The sequence below is a fragment of the Dipteris shenzhenensis genome, chromosome 23 (assembly GCF_047967505.1).
Source record: "Dipteris shenzhenensis isolate YYH24624 ecotype China chromosome 23, Dip_SZ_1.0, whole genome shotgun sequence".
Taxonomy (NCBI): Eukaryota; Viridiplantae; Streptophyta; class Polypodiopsida; order Gleicheniales; family Dipteridaceae; genus Dipteris; species Dipteris shenzhenensis.
This window is the reverse complement of record NC_141618.1, coordinates 45,795,749-45,810,775: the sequence shown is the minus strand read 5'-3', so window position 1 is coordinate 45,810,775 and position 15,027 is coordinate 45,795,749. Positions and strand designations below refer to the sequence as shown.

The window sequence follows — 15,027 nt, the reverse complement described above, 5'->3', positions numbered from 1 at the left end:
CGCGATATGCTAGGGTGACCGTTGTGTATTTATGTCACCGACTTGTTAGCTGGAGATGCGGTTGGTACACCGCCCACGAATAATAGCTGGATGACAGCTATCCTTATCTACTCTAGTTTGTGGCTCAGTTAGTATGCCACCTTAGTTAGTTGAGTTTGGTTTGAGACCCACATATAGGGTTCTTCTATTTTCTTTGTATCAGAGTTCTTTTGGCTTTCACAACTAAGAAGACGAAAACTGTTTTCAGCCTCCACCTTTGTGTGTATTACCCCATTGTGATTGTGAGAAAGCCTCAAGTGAGACTCCTTCCCTCTCTCCCACTATCTTCACATGGTATCAGAGCCTTGTTCGTGGTAAGGAGCTCAAGAAAGCAAACCAAGTTCGCAGTGTCCTGGTAAGAGGACAAGTGTTGCTTTCCTTTTTCGAGTTTGGGAGCAAATCTCTGTAGGTAGCACAGCCGGAAGTGCAAGAGTGCACTGTCTCAGATTGAGACGCCCTTCGCGGTGTGGCGAGAGGGCATTATATGCTGTGGGCAAGGGCAATGCCCTTGGTGACTTTATTTTTCTGATTCGAGGTCATTTCGGGGCCCGTTTTGGAGGCGGAAGTTCTCCGCAGGCACTCAAAAAAAGGCCCTGTTTTTGCTGTGCGACCACTACTCGGCTAGTCGATGAAAAGTTGCCGCAGAAATTGCATCGTATGCCTGTGTGCAGAGATTTTGGGAGTTGCAGATTCATGCTTGTTGCCTGTTGATGCAAAATCGTCACTAGGAAGTGACTGTGTGGTAAAATACCACTTTCGTCAGTTTTGCAGATCTGCCCGTGTGAGGCAAAAGCTGTGTTTTTGCAGTGATAGAATATTTTGCAGTGTTCTGTAATGGCATCTGATTCCCTTTCACAGATTGTCACTGAAAAGCTTGACAAGAACAACTTCCAGGCATGGAAGTTTAGAATGACGAATTTCTTGATGGGAAAAGGCTACTGGGAGTTCATTACAGGAAATGAAGAAGAACCAGTTCTTCCTAATGTTCCCAATCAACAAGAAATGCAAGCATTTAAAGGATGGCATGAGAGAGCCAGAAAAGTTATGTACTGGCTGTCTATCAGTATTTCAGATTCAATGATTGTGCATATTCAGGATGCAAATACGCCAAAGGTGGCATGGGATACTTTGGCTAAAATGTACAACACAAATATGCAGGCCAGGAAAATGCAGCTCAAGCAGGAGCTGCACAATGTGCAGAGAGAAAATATGAGCATCAATGACTACCACATGAAGGTGAAGAAAATTGCGGATGCACTTGCTTCCATTGGGTCGCCAGTGGATGATGACGATTTAGTTTCTGTGACCTTGAATGGTCTAGGAAAGGATTATGCACAGTTCTGGACATCCATTGCTGTCCGTGAAAAATTTCCTGATTTTGAGAAGTTGATTGCTCTTCTAATTTCTGAAGAGGAGAGAAATGGTGGTGCATCTTCTTCAGTAGGAACTTCAAAAGAAGTTGTCTTCTACTCAAATGCTGGCAGAGGTAGAGGCAGAGGTAGAGGAGGCCGATCTGCAGGCCGCGGTAGAAATCAGAATATGCAGCAAATGCAAGAAAACCAGTCCTATACAGGAGGACGTGGTAACTCTAGAGGCAGGGGGAGCCAAAGAGGCCGTGGTGGATGGCAAAGAGGCCAAAATGCAAGATCTGTGGTATGTTGACTCAGGTGCGTCAAACCACATGACAGGTCATGCTGAATGGATGCAGGATGCAAGGAAAATGGAAAAACCAGGATTTGTGGAGACTGGTGATGATACTGCACATCCTATTGTGCAGATTGGCAAAATTCCTTTGTCTATGCAGGATGGGAAAAAGAAATACTTGTCTGATGTATTTCATGTCCCGAACACATCACCAAGAACCTGGTTTCTGTTGGTCAGATGGTTGAGCAGGGCTTGCAGGTCAGATTTAATCCTCATGGATGCTTTGTTGAGGATATGAAAAATAATGGTCGCTTGATAGCAAAAGGAAAGAAGAAGGGCAGGATGTTTACGTTGGATGCGGACATACCTGAATTGAGTGCAGCAATGTTTGCACATGGGACCAGTGTAGTTGCAGATATTGATATCTGGCACAAACGCATTGGTCATGTTAATATACAGCGACTTAAATCAATGCAAGCCCAAAATACTGTTGCAGGATTGCCTAAATTCAAGGTTGCAGAAATGCACAAGGTTTGTGAAACCTTTCAATTTGGGTCACTATTTTGTCACATTTATTGATGACTTCAGCAGAAAACTTTGGGTGTATTTTATGAAAAAGAAAAGTGAAGTGTTTGGGCACTTCAAAGCTTTCAAAGCTATGGTTGAAAAAGAAACAGGCCTACAAATAAAATGCCTAAGGTCAGATGGAGGGGGAGAGTACCTCTCAAATGAGTTTGCAAGGTTCTTGCAGGAGCATGGTATAAAGCAGCAATATTCATGCAGTCATACCCCACAGCAAAATGGAATTGCAGAAAGGAAAAACAGGCATATTGGAGAGGTATCTCGGGCTATGCTAAATGAAAAAGATCTACCAGATTATTATTGGGCTGAAGCAGCTGCTACAGCAGTTTATATAATGAACAGGACTCCCACTGCAGCAATACATGGCATGACGCCAGAGGAGATGTATACTGGTAGGAAACCAGATATTTCTCATTTGAAAATTTTTGGTTGCATTGCCTATGTCCATGTGCCAGATGAGTTGAGGTCCAAGTTGGATCCAAAAGCTGAGAAGTGCATCTTTATTGGTTATTCTTTGCAGCAGAAAGGGTATAGATGCTATAACCCTTCTACACGTAAGTTCACAGTGAGCAAAGATGTTGTTTTTGATGAGATGAGTAGCTGGTATAAACCAGTAAATGTGATGATTGATGTAGATGCACAAAATGGTAATGTTGCACAGAATTCACAGCAGCAATCACAAAACATCAGTGGACCTGGAGTGTCCTCTAGCAGTGGTTCACATACTTCGCCATGGACAGGCAGATTGAGATCAGGAGAATCTCCTCAAAGCAATGCAGAGAGTGGTATGCATGTATCACGAAAAGGAAAAGAGAAGGTAGATCAGCCCATGTTTGATGTGAATGCAGGTCACTCTTATGTGGATGGTGAATCCAGTGGCTCAGAGCAGAGCATTGATGATGAGTTGGGTATTCATTCTGTTGTTACACCTGGAGTAAGGAAGACCAGGGATGTTTTGAGAGCACCTGGAAGTGAGCCTATTTTGCGCAGGTCTACCAGGGTTAGGTATCCTGTGGATAGGCTGAAATATGATGGATTTACAGCCTTTCACTATGCCTATATGGTCAAAGTGATACAGGAACTAGAACCCACTTTTTTTGAGCAAGCCACGGGAAATGAAAAATGGGAGAAAGCCATGGATGAAGAAATGGATGCCTTGGATGCTAATGCTACATGGGAATTGGTGCCTTTGCCTAGAGGCAAGAATGCAATTGGCTGTAAGTGGGTTTATAAGATCAAGCACAATGCATATGGTTCTGTGAATAGATACAAGGCAAGATTAGTTGTCAAGGGGTATGCACAACCATATGGCATTGATTATGAAGAAACTTTCAGCCCGGTTGCAAGGATGGCAACCGTAAGAGCAGTCATTGCTATGGCTGCATCAAAGGGATGGTCTTTACATCAGATGGATGTAAAGAATGCCTTCTTGCATGGTGATTTGCAAGAAGAGGTCTTTATGGAGCAGCCAGTAGGTTATGTTCATGCTATTCATCCTGAGTTCGTTTGCAGGTTGAAGAAAGCCTTGTATGGCTTGAGGCAAGCACCTAGAGCATGGTCTGACAAGATAGGACAGTATCTTGTCACTATTGGCTTTCACATTTCCAAGGCAGATTTCTCACTCTATGTGAGAAAAACAGAGAAAGGGATTATGCTGCTTGTCATTTATGTTGATGATTTGATCATCACAGGTGATAGTGATGAAGATATCCTTCATGTGAAAATGCTATTGAAGCAGAAGTTTGAGATGAAGGATTTGGGAGAGCTGCGTTATTTCTTGGGCATTGAGGTGATTAGATCACCAAGTGGGATACAGCTCTTGCAGAGGCAGTATGGATTGGACATGCTGTCCAAATATGGGATGACAGGCTGTAAGCCTATTTCAGTTCCTTTGGAGCAGAATGTGAAGCTGAGCGCAGATGCAGGTGAGCTTCTGGAAGACCCTACTATGTACAGACGCATAGTAGGAAGTTTGATTTACATGACTATTACCAGGCCAGATTTGAGCTATGCTGTTGGGTTGGTAAGTCAGTTTATGCAGGCTCCAAGGAAACCGCATTTGGATGCGGCTAGATGCATACTCAGGTATGTGAAGTCCACATTGCAGTATGGACTATTTTATGAGGCTGGGGTTCAGATACAGTTGCATGGATACACTGATGCTGATTGGGCTGGTAGTATTTCTGATAGACGATCTACCAGTGGATATGTGTTCTCTTTTGGGAGTGCTGCAGTCACTTGGAGCAGCAAGAAACAGCCTACAGTTGCCTTGTCGAGCACAGAGGCTGAGTACAGGGGTACAGCAATGGCTGCATGTGAGGTAGCTTGGTTGCATAAGCTACTCTATGATATGCATCAGTCTACAGATGGGCCAGTTGTCATTTATTGTGACAACATGAGCAGCATACACTTGGCAAAGAACCCAGTCTTTCATGCTAGAACAAAGCACATTGAGGTGCATTATCACTATGTGCGGGAGAAGGTTTTACTAGGTCTTATTGATCTAGTTTATGTCAGCACAGAGGATCAGGTAGCTGACATATTCACGAAAGCATTAGGCGTAGAGAAGCTGCGCAAGTTCAGAGACCTGCTTGGTGTGCAGGAATTGGGATTGAGCTCGAGGGGGAGTGTTGAGATATCGAGCTCCACTCACGATATGCCAGGGTGACCGTTGTGTATTTATGTCACCGACTTGTTAGCTGGAGATGCAGTTGGTACACCGCCCACGAATAATAGCTGGATGACAGCTATCCTTATCTACTCTAGTTTGTGGCTCAGTTAGTATGCCACCTTAGTTAGTTGAGTTTGGTTTGAGACCCACATATAGGGTTCTTCTATTTTCTTTGTATCAGAGTTCTTTTGGCTTTCACAACTAAGAAGAGGAAAACTGTTTTCAACCTCCACCTTTGTGTGTATTCCCCCATTGTGATTGTGAGAAAGCCTCAAGTGAGACTCTTTCCCTCTCTCCCACTATCTTCACAAAAATTATCTATACCTTGTGCACCATATGGGAGTAGAAGAGGTTGATATCTCAGATAACTGCTAAAAGTTAGACTTGTTTTTGCAAGGCTTGGCCTGCAAATTCTTCTATGTGTTCACAAAGCAAAGGTATTAGCTAGATGTATAGGCCCCTACCCTAGTAAATGCCATATGGATGTGTACGATATCGAGATACCGAATGACTACCAAGAGAGCACATTTCTGTAAGCCTTGTTGTAGGATTATTATATTATTCAAAAGGCAAGGTATTCACTAGATGTATAGTCCCCCACCCTAGTTGTTAGCCCTTGCTTTAAGAGGTTCTAAAAATAGGGAAGTTTATAGCATGTATTTTTCCTTTCATTTTCTTCAACAATTAGGCCACACAAATTATAGATTTGTATGGTTGGTTTTTTCAAGCATTAATCGAAAGTCCTTTTCTCTAGGGGAAAAATATATATATGCATGATCCATATATATATGTTTGCATGTGTGGATGCATGTGCGTGTGTGTGTGTGTGTGTGTGTACACACACAATAACTTTGATTAGTAAATATATCTCACACATAGACACTTATTTCTTTACACACACACACACACATGTATACTATCGCAACTATCAATTATTCTTTTATGCACCCCCCGTAAAATCTCCCCTTTACACTCTCTTTGTAACAAGCCCGCACACAAAGCACACTAATCCTCCCATACCTCCACTAACCCCTTCTCAACCCATGCACTCATTTGCTCCTTACTCTACTTGTGACTTAAAGTTTTCTTAAATTATCTAAGAATTCATATGGTTGTTTATATTCCTAGGTAAAGCAATAATAAGGGGAAAACAAGCATTACCTGTCTACCCAAACATAACTATGATGTTCTAACACCTAGTTTGTTTGAACAGTGGTAGCTAAGTGGACCCTGACCTCAGAACTTGGACTAGCTAAGGATTCGACATATTTTTTCAATATTGTGTTTGTCAAACTCAATATTATTAAAAATTCTTAATTTTGCTAGAAATTTTTGCGGCCTCTACTTGTTGCATTTTTCAACTTAGATGTCTCAAACATTTTTTATTTTATGTTCCCTTTTTTTAAACTTTTTATCCAATTGATGGAATTAATTGTATGGCTCAATTATTATGGGACTTTTTAATCTAAACACACACTTTGATTTCCCAACTAGCCTTTGGTCAAGCTAGTGCCATACAGTTAACTCACATCCATCAGATAATTCTTTAGCATAGATAATCCCTAGTCATTTTGTGATCTGTCTTACTTCTTACTAACTTTTATATCTATTTTGTAGAAGTAGTTTACGCATTTACTATTAGCATCATTTTTTCATTTTGACACTGCATCATACAGATCCACTCTTATTCACTTATTATCAGTAGGTGGGGAGTAAGTTCCACATGGTGGCCTTACTTCGTACCATGTGGTCTTACCTATTGGGTTGGGGGTGGTGGGTTGGGGGTGGGCCACAAAAAAAGAAAAGAAAAAAGAATAGTAAATGTCTCTCTCTCTCTCTCTCTCTCTCTTCTCACACACACACACACACGTATACTTTTTCAACTGTTAATTATTCGTTTATGTACCCCCTGTGAAATCTTCCTTTTACACTCTCTTTTTAACCACCCCACACACCAAGCACACTAATCCTCCCATACCTCCACTAACCCCTTCTCAATCCATACACTCATTCGCTCCTTAATCCACTTGTGACTTAAACTTTTTTTTAAAATTATCTAAGAATCCATATGGTTGTCTATATTCCTAGGTAAAGCAATAACAAGCCGAGGAAAACATGTGTTACCTGTCTACCCAAATGTAGCTATGATGTTCTAACACCTAGTTTGTTTTGATGGTGGTAGGTAAGTGGACCCTGATCTTAGAACCTGGATTGTCTGAGGATTCGACATTTTTTTCAATATCGTGTTTGTCAAACTTAATATTATTATAAATTCTTAGTTTTGGTGATTTTCTTTGCAAACTCTAGTTGTTGCATTTTTCAACTTAGATGTCTCAAATATTTTTTCCTTATATGTTTTCCTTTTTTTTACTTTTTACCCAATTTATGGAATTAATTGTATGGCTCAATTATTGATGGGACTTTTTAATCTAAACACACACACACACACTCACTCAAATCATGTCCAATGTTGAACTCTTTATGTCTACCTTCTTGAGATATCCTGCATTTTTTTGTTTATTAAGTGATGATATAATAGTTTTGTAAAAAAAGTGAGAATCTTGAGTAGTATGCTAATATATCATTGGTTAAGCTATCTTTTCCATTACCAACATCCAACCAAGATTGCAAGGTCGGACGCATTCTTAATACATCCCAATTTACTGCATTTTGATCATGGTACTTGTTAGCCCAATCTAGGGCCTACTTAGCTATGCTTTGTTGGTGTTCTACTATCCTATGCGTAAGCATTCTCCATTAAAGGTAAACTAAGATCCTATGATACTTAGTTTACCATCTTCTTTGATTAATTCCTTCATACTCATAGTGGTAGTATCGAAGTTGTGAAATCTAGAATACTCACAACTTTTATTCTATTTAATACTCGTCTTATCCTTTAAATTCGCGCAAAGCTTTGGTTTGGATCAAGGGGAATTCAAAGGTACTCATAACATGCACAATGAGAAACTTGCTCACAAACTACTCATCTAGGTACTCAAGAGATGAGGATCTCCTATCTCATGGATATAACCACCTGTCTCTACCAAGCACTACTTTTGGAAGAAGCATTAAGAGAAAAGGGAGGTCATTTTGGGACCCTGAGAGAAATTCATGATGTTTTCATTTTTCTTTCCTCAAACAATAAAATACATCATAATCCCACTAAAATACGGTGCAAATTTTCGTATTTCTAGTAGCACCGGTGCGCTCGAAGCGGCCAACCCCCTTAAGGACTTTTGAAATGCCAAAAGTGTGCACCCGGAGCCCGAAAAAGGCAAAAAAGGCCAAGAAAACCAATTGTCTCCGAGTGTCCATTATATTTTGAAATGTCAAAAATAGGCACCCAGAGCTCGAAAAAGGCCAAAAAGACCAAGAAAACCAATGGTGCCTCAAGGGGCCCATTTTCGATATTTCAAAAGTCATTTCGGGGGTTTTGGCCCGCTCCGAACACGCGGGTAATGTTAGAACTACCAAATTATGCACCGTATGTCAAATATAATAAAGTAGCTCAAGTATCCTCATTGAATGCAAACTCAACGATATTTTCTTTTTTTTTTCCTTTTCAGATATTTTCAACGTTATGTTGGCCCTCCTTTTGGAGGGCTATTTTCTTTCTGAGCTAAAAGGTCCCAAAATGAGCTCTGATTTTTCCTAATGTGCACAAGATTACTCTGGAGTATGAAAAGAGAGGCTTCATCTATCATGATTTCATAGTAGCAAGAATCATGCACAAACATGATATATGGAAGGAGAAAACAAGGAAGCATACATGAAAGCAAGAAAAGAGGCAAGCTTCTCGAGCACAAAAGAGAGCAAAACATGGAGACGTGTTAATTTGAAAGGTAACATGAGAGAGAGAGAGAGAGAGAGAGAGAGAGAGAGAGAGAGAGAGAGAGAGGGCCAAATGAACTTGTATTCCTCATCAAGAAAGTATTATATATAAGGGGCTATATTATCCCTTTTGAAGTCTTTATTATGCGCCAATCTCTTGATTGCAATTTTCATCCAGGAATATGCTGCTATCATCTAAGAGAGGTCGCCTATAAGAGTAAATGGGCCATAGTGTGCCACTTGTCTTCTCTCATAGTTATCCAAACTTCCAAGATCACTCCTCGATCACCTTTAGGGACACAGCTCCATTAATCTCACCAATTAATGGACACATGCCCCCATATTGGTCTCAAGGTACTCTAATACCACACAAAATCTAGTGTTTGCTTGAATCTTTTCACATTTCACTCAATGCTAACCCTGTAACAAAGGTGATAATACCCCTTTCTTACCACTAGAGTGGTTCTCTCTCTCTCTCTCTCTCTCTCTCTCTCTCGCTCTCTTTGTTCTTTCTTCTTCAAGGCAACACTCACAATGCCTTGTACTATGCAGGTTTTCAATCATTCATAAGTTTAAATGAGCTCAAAATCACGCAAGGCTGCTCAGCTCATGTTCAAGGATCAGAGAGATTGAGACCCAAGGTTCACATGTTTTTCCTCTATACATACATTATGTACATTAAGTGCAATCTACACACACACTCCATCATCTGCAAACCACCCTTGGGTAAAGATAAATAAGGAAAGTCTACAAATCAATAGGGCAAAGCAATTGAGGAGCATTTGCTGTATCCCATTGCAAAACCTTTGTGCAGCATGAATCATAAACTAGGTATTGTTTGTTGGAAAAGGCCTAATGTGCCTCACCCCTAGGAGGGCTCGCTGCGTGACACATGGACTCCGGGGACATTCGTCCCATATACATTGTTGTAAACTAGTTGCCCTTGAATATAATGCCTTGTGAGACGACCCCCTCATATCCCAGCCAGCCTTTTTGGCATTTTAAGGAGGTACAAGTCACTATGTGATGGGGATTGGGACCCCCGCACCCGGTGCATTTATCGACAACATGTGGCCTCTTCTAGGGGGCTCTACTTTCAGTGGACTGTGGACTGATGAGATGACACCTGTGCAGACTGTGCGCCCTATGGCTGCATGCAGCTGACACATGGCGGCTGTCTTGCCCGGGAAGACTAAACTGTGTGGGTATGACTGCTGCTCTGCACCTGCCTGCGACTGGCATATGGTGGGTGCTCCATTGGGATCGGCTGTATGTCTGTGAATGGTGGCGGCTAGGCTCCAAGATGTGGCGACCCGTGGCTGACGCTAATGCTTGTGGACCTCGTAGAGACTGGCGGCAGCTGATGTTCCTCTTGATGACCCATGTGATGTGAGACATGGCGATCATGTACTCACTATTGCTGTTGAGCTGCCCAGAATGTGCTACTCAAGGGATTTTGGCCCATGGGGGGGGTTTGGAGAGAAAGGCCGAATGTGCCTCACCCTTTGGAGGGTTCACTGAGTGACACGTGGACTTGGGGGATGATACATTGCTGTAAACCAGTTGCTCTTGAATATAATGCCTTGTAAGAAGACTCTCCTCATATCCCAGCCGTCCTTTTTTGGGGTTTTGAGGAGTCATCCATGGCTATGGGACGGGGATTGGGACTCCTGCACCCAGCGCATCCATCAACAACACGTGGCACCTTGTGAGGCCTCTAACATTGTTGACTAAACTTCGTTGCTTCATTGGTATGTCCAGTAACAGGTAATAATCAAACCCTTCCTGATCTTGAGAATAAGATCTTCTAGCTTTGTAAATATATTGTTTTATATCTTGTAGCCCCCACAACTTACGTATGTCAACCATCAAACTCTGTCTTGGCTTCTCCTATGCTTGTTCTTTCACCCTATTGCCTCGACCTTCTTCTCCCCCTCCTGCATATGAGCATCTGCATAGATGTTAGACATCAAGACATAAGCTGCTGCATCGTTTTCATGCAATTGCACTGCAAATTCAAAGGCTTGTCTTCCAAGCTCCACATTACCCCACTTCCGACAAGCACCCAATACAGTACGCCATACCACAACATCAGGCTCGAAAGGCATTCTTTTAACCATCGCTACCGCCTCGTTTAATTGGCCTGCGCGGCCAAGGAGATCAACCATGCAAGTGTAGTGCTCAATGGTTGGAGTGATGCCATAATCTTTGCTCATCACCTCAAAGTATGCCTGGCCCTTCTCCACTAGACCTGTGTGACTGCAGACATTAAGAACACTAAGAAATGTGACCCCGCCTTGCTTTATACCTTCTCCTCTCATTCTCTCAAGCATGTGAAAAACGATTTCACTTTCTCCTAGCTGGGCATATCCTGCAATTATCGCATTCCATGAGAACACATCTCGAACTAAAAGCCTGTCAAACACTTCCTGTGCTTTTCCAAGTGAGCCACATTTAGCATACATATCGACCAAAATGCTGCCAACCAAAAGATCACTTTCCAACCCCTTCTTTGTAATCTCAGCATGTAATTCTTGGCCCTGATCTATGGCTCCTATGCTGCCACAAGCTCTCAAGCTGGAAACAAAGGTGAGAACATCCGGAGAAACACCCTCCAGTTGCATCTGCTTGAAACACTTCAGTGCTTCCTCACCAAGCCTATGTTCAACACATCCTGCAATTAATGCATGCCATGAAAACACATTTCGAACTGGAAGCTTGTCAAACACTTCCCATGCTTTTGCAAGTGAGCCACATTTGGCATACATATCCACCAAACTGCTTCCAACAAAACAATCTCTTTCCAATCCCTGTTTGGCAATCTCAGAGTGTATTTCCCAGCCCTTGGCTATGGCACCTACATTGCCACACGCTTTCAGGCTGCAAACAAAGGTGGCAGCATCAGGAGAGGCACCCTCTATTTGCATCTGTTCAAAACACTTCAGTGCTTCTTCACCAAGCCCATGTTCCGTATATCCTGCAATTAGTGCGTTCCACGAGACTACTGGTCGAACTGGAAGCTTGTCAAACTCTTCCTGTGCGTGTGCAAGCGCATCACATTTGGCATACATATCAACCAAAGCACCACCAACACAAAGATCTCCTTCTAACCCCAATCTCACAATTTCAATGTGTATTTCTTGGCCCTTGTGTGGGGCTCCTATGCTGCCACACGCTTTCAAGCTGTGAACAAACGTGACAACATCTGGAGAGACACCCTCCAGTTCCATCTGTTCAAAACATTTGAGTCCTTCCTCACCAAGGCTGTGTTCAGCATATCCTGCGATAAGTGCATTCCAAGAGACCACATCTTGAACTGGAAGACCATCAAACACTGCTCGTGCTTTTGCAAGCAAGCCACATTTACCATACATATCAATCAAAGTGCTGCCAACCAAAATATCCGCTTCTAGGCCCTTTCTGGCAATTTCAGAGTGTATTTCTTGGCCCTTGTCTATGGCTCCTATGCTGACACAGGCTTTCAAGCTGGCAACGAACGTCACAGCATCTGGAGAGACACCATCCAGGTGCATTTGCTCGAAACACTTGAGTGCTTCCTCACCAGGTCCGTGTTCAGCATATCCTGCAATTAATGAGTTCCAAGAGACCACGTCTGGAACTGCAAGCCTGTCAAACACTGCCCGAGCTTTTGCAAGCGATCCACATTTGGCGTACATATCAACCAACATGCTGCCAACAAAAAGATCTTTTTCCAATCCCTTTCTGACAATCTCAGCATGTACTTCTTGGCCCTTGTCTATGGCCCCTATGCTGCCACAAGCTTTCAAGCTGCAAACAAAGGTCACTGCATCCATAGAGACACCCTCCCATTGCATCTGCTCAAAACAATTCAGCGCTTCCTCACCAAGCCCATATTCAGCATACCCTGCAATTAGTGAAGTCCATGAGACCACATCCCGATCCGGAAGCTTGTCAAACGCTTCTTGTGCTTTTGCAATCCATCCACATTTTGCATACATATCAACCAACGTACTGCCAATCAAAATATCTCGTTCCAATCCCTTTCTGGCAACTTCAGTATGTATTTCTCGGCCCTTGTCTATGGCTCCTATGCTAGCACACGCTTTTAAGCTGCAAGCAAATGTGACAGCATTTGGAGAAACACCTTCTAGTTGCATTTGTTCGAAACTTTTCAGTGCTTCCTCACCGAGCCCATGTTCAACATATCCTGAAACTAGTGCATTTCGTGAGACCACATTTCGAACGGGGAGCTTGTCAAATGCTTCCTGTGCTTTGGCAAGTGAGCCACATTTGGCATACATACCGACCAATGCATTGCCAACAAAAGGATCTCGTTCCAAACTTTTTCTGGCTATGTCAGCATGTATTTCTCTGCCCTTGTCAATGGCTCTTATGCTGCCACATGCTTTCAAGCTGCAAGCAAATGTGACAGCATCTGGAGAGATGCCCCTTGCTTGCATTCGTTCCAAACAGTTGAGAGCTTCCTCACCACGCCCATGTTCAGCATATCCTGTGATTAGTGCATTCCATGAGACCACATTTTGAACAGTAAGCTTGTCAAACGCCTCTTGTGCTTTTGCAAGCGAGCCACATTTGGCATACATGTCGACCAAAGTGCTGCCAACAAAAAGATCGCTTTCCAACCCCATTCTGCTAATCTCAGCATGCATTTCTTGGCCCTTTTGAATGACTCCTAAGCTGCTGCATGCTTTCAAGATGCAGACGAACGTGACAGCATGTGGAGGGACACCCTCCAGTTGCATCTGTTTGAAACAGTCCAACGCTTCCTCACCAAGCCCATAATCCACATATCCGGCTATTAGTGCATTCCATAAGACCGCATCACGAACTGGAAGTTTGTCAAACACTGCCTGTGCTTTTGATACCAAGCCACATTTGGCATACATATCGACCAAAGTGCTGGCAATATAAAGATCTCTTTCTAACCCTTCTCTGGCAATTTCAGCGTGTATTTCTAGGCCTCTTTCTGCATCTTTTAGCCTAGTACAACCCTTCAGTAAGGCCACGAACGTATACTTGCTAGGATGTACAGAGTCCTCGTGCATTTTGCCGTATAGGTTGAAGGCCTGCTGTGATTCCCCGCATTGAATATAACCCGTGATGAGAGAAGTCCAAGAATACACATTGCGATCCTCCAACCGGTTGAAAATCTGCAGAGCATCGCACATGCTTCCACATTCCACCAACATTGGAACGAGATAGTTCCCGATCGATCTATGATCTTCCAGCCCAGTTTTGCACATGTAGGCATGCAAGCGCTTGCCATAGGCTGGATTTTTCTCCTTTCTGCACTTCTGCAAGACACATATAACGTTCTCAGCCGAAGGAACCTGGGTCATCCGTTCCAGGGACTTGAGTGTATCCTCTAAGCTCAGCATGTCCCAGCCACAGGCGTTGTGCATTAGATGCATTGACCTGTACGCCAAACGGAGAGTCGGCCTTGGAAATGCTGCTAAACCCTTCGACCAAGGCATGGTCATGAGGTTTTGACTGGGCCTGATTACGGTTTACAAGTGCCCTGTACATTCCCTTTCTTCGGAGCTCCTTTTTCTCGCGCATGTCGTTTAATCGATTTGGATAAAACACCCACAACAGGCTCGTACCAAATCTCTCTAAAACACAAAAGGTTGTGGATTGTAAGATTGTAAAACACCCAAAGCACTACCAATACTTGCACTACCTGACAGTCTTCAAAGCACTACTGTTTAGTATACACACTTGGAGGCTTGAACCAATAGGAGGTGAGTTTTTCCCAGTTACACAATGACCAAACCTTCCTCTCCTAGAGGCACCTAAATCATCTCTTAATTACAAAACCATCATTGGGCGGCTGTTGGGCTGTGTGTAAAGGACGTGCCATTCAAACTTTTTAACCCCGGATGGATAGCTGGATTGTCATGGGGTGCGCCCATTCCAGACTGCCTAAGACTTTTTAAGCGCCCACACATTGGGCTCTACTTAGGCACCCTTTGGCAGTGTTCTAGCTCTTACAAGAATATTTAAAATATTTGAAAACTTAACCCCTTGAAATATTTTCAAAAGAGAAACAAGTTAGAAAATATGGGTTTAACTTAACATTTGAAGATATTGAAGATCTTGGTGTGTTGCTGGTGAGCATGGATTGCTTGCATACTTCGTAGTTTGGGTTGACTCGAGTCTAGGACTGCATCTCTGTCCCCAAAGGTGAGAGGTGAGATTTGGCAAGCCGATAGTGGGATAGGAGAGTAGTTTTAATGTCGAGGTGAATAATCTACACA

The 15,027-nt window shown here is 42.9% G+C and overlaps 1 protein-coding gene across 1 annotated transcript; it reads right to left on the bottom strand.

The window, feature by feature from the left end:
• Nucleotides 1-9,534: 9,534 nt before the first annotated feature.
• LOC147887460 (pentatricopeptide repeat-containing protein At2g39620-like) lies at nt 9,535-14,425 on the bottom strand. Its single transcript, XM_087394965.1, has one exon. It carries the CDS (start codon nt 14,248-14,250, stop codon nt 10,672-10,674), a length of 3,579 nt encoding a protein of 1,192 aa, XP_087251091.1. The 5' UTR covers nt 14,251-14,425; the 3' UTR covers nt 9,535-10,671.
• Between the last annotated feature and the right edge of the window lie 602 nt (nt 14,426-15,027).

Excerpts from the sequence above, each read along its gene's own strand:
- LOC147887460 (XM_087394965.1), bottom strand. The coding sequence starts at position 14,250 with ATGACCATGCCTTGGTCGAAGGGTTTAGCAGCATTTCCAAGGCCGACT.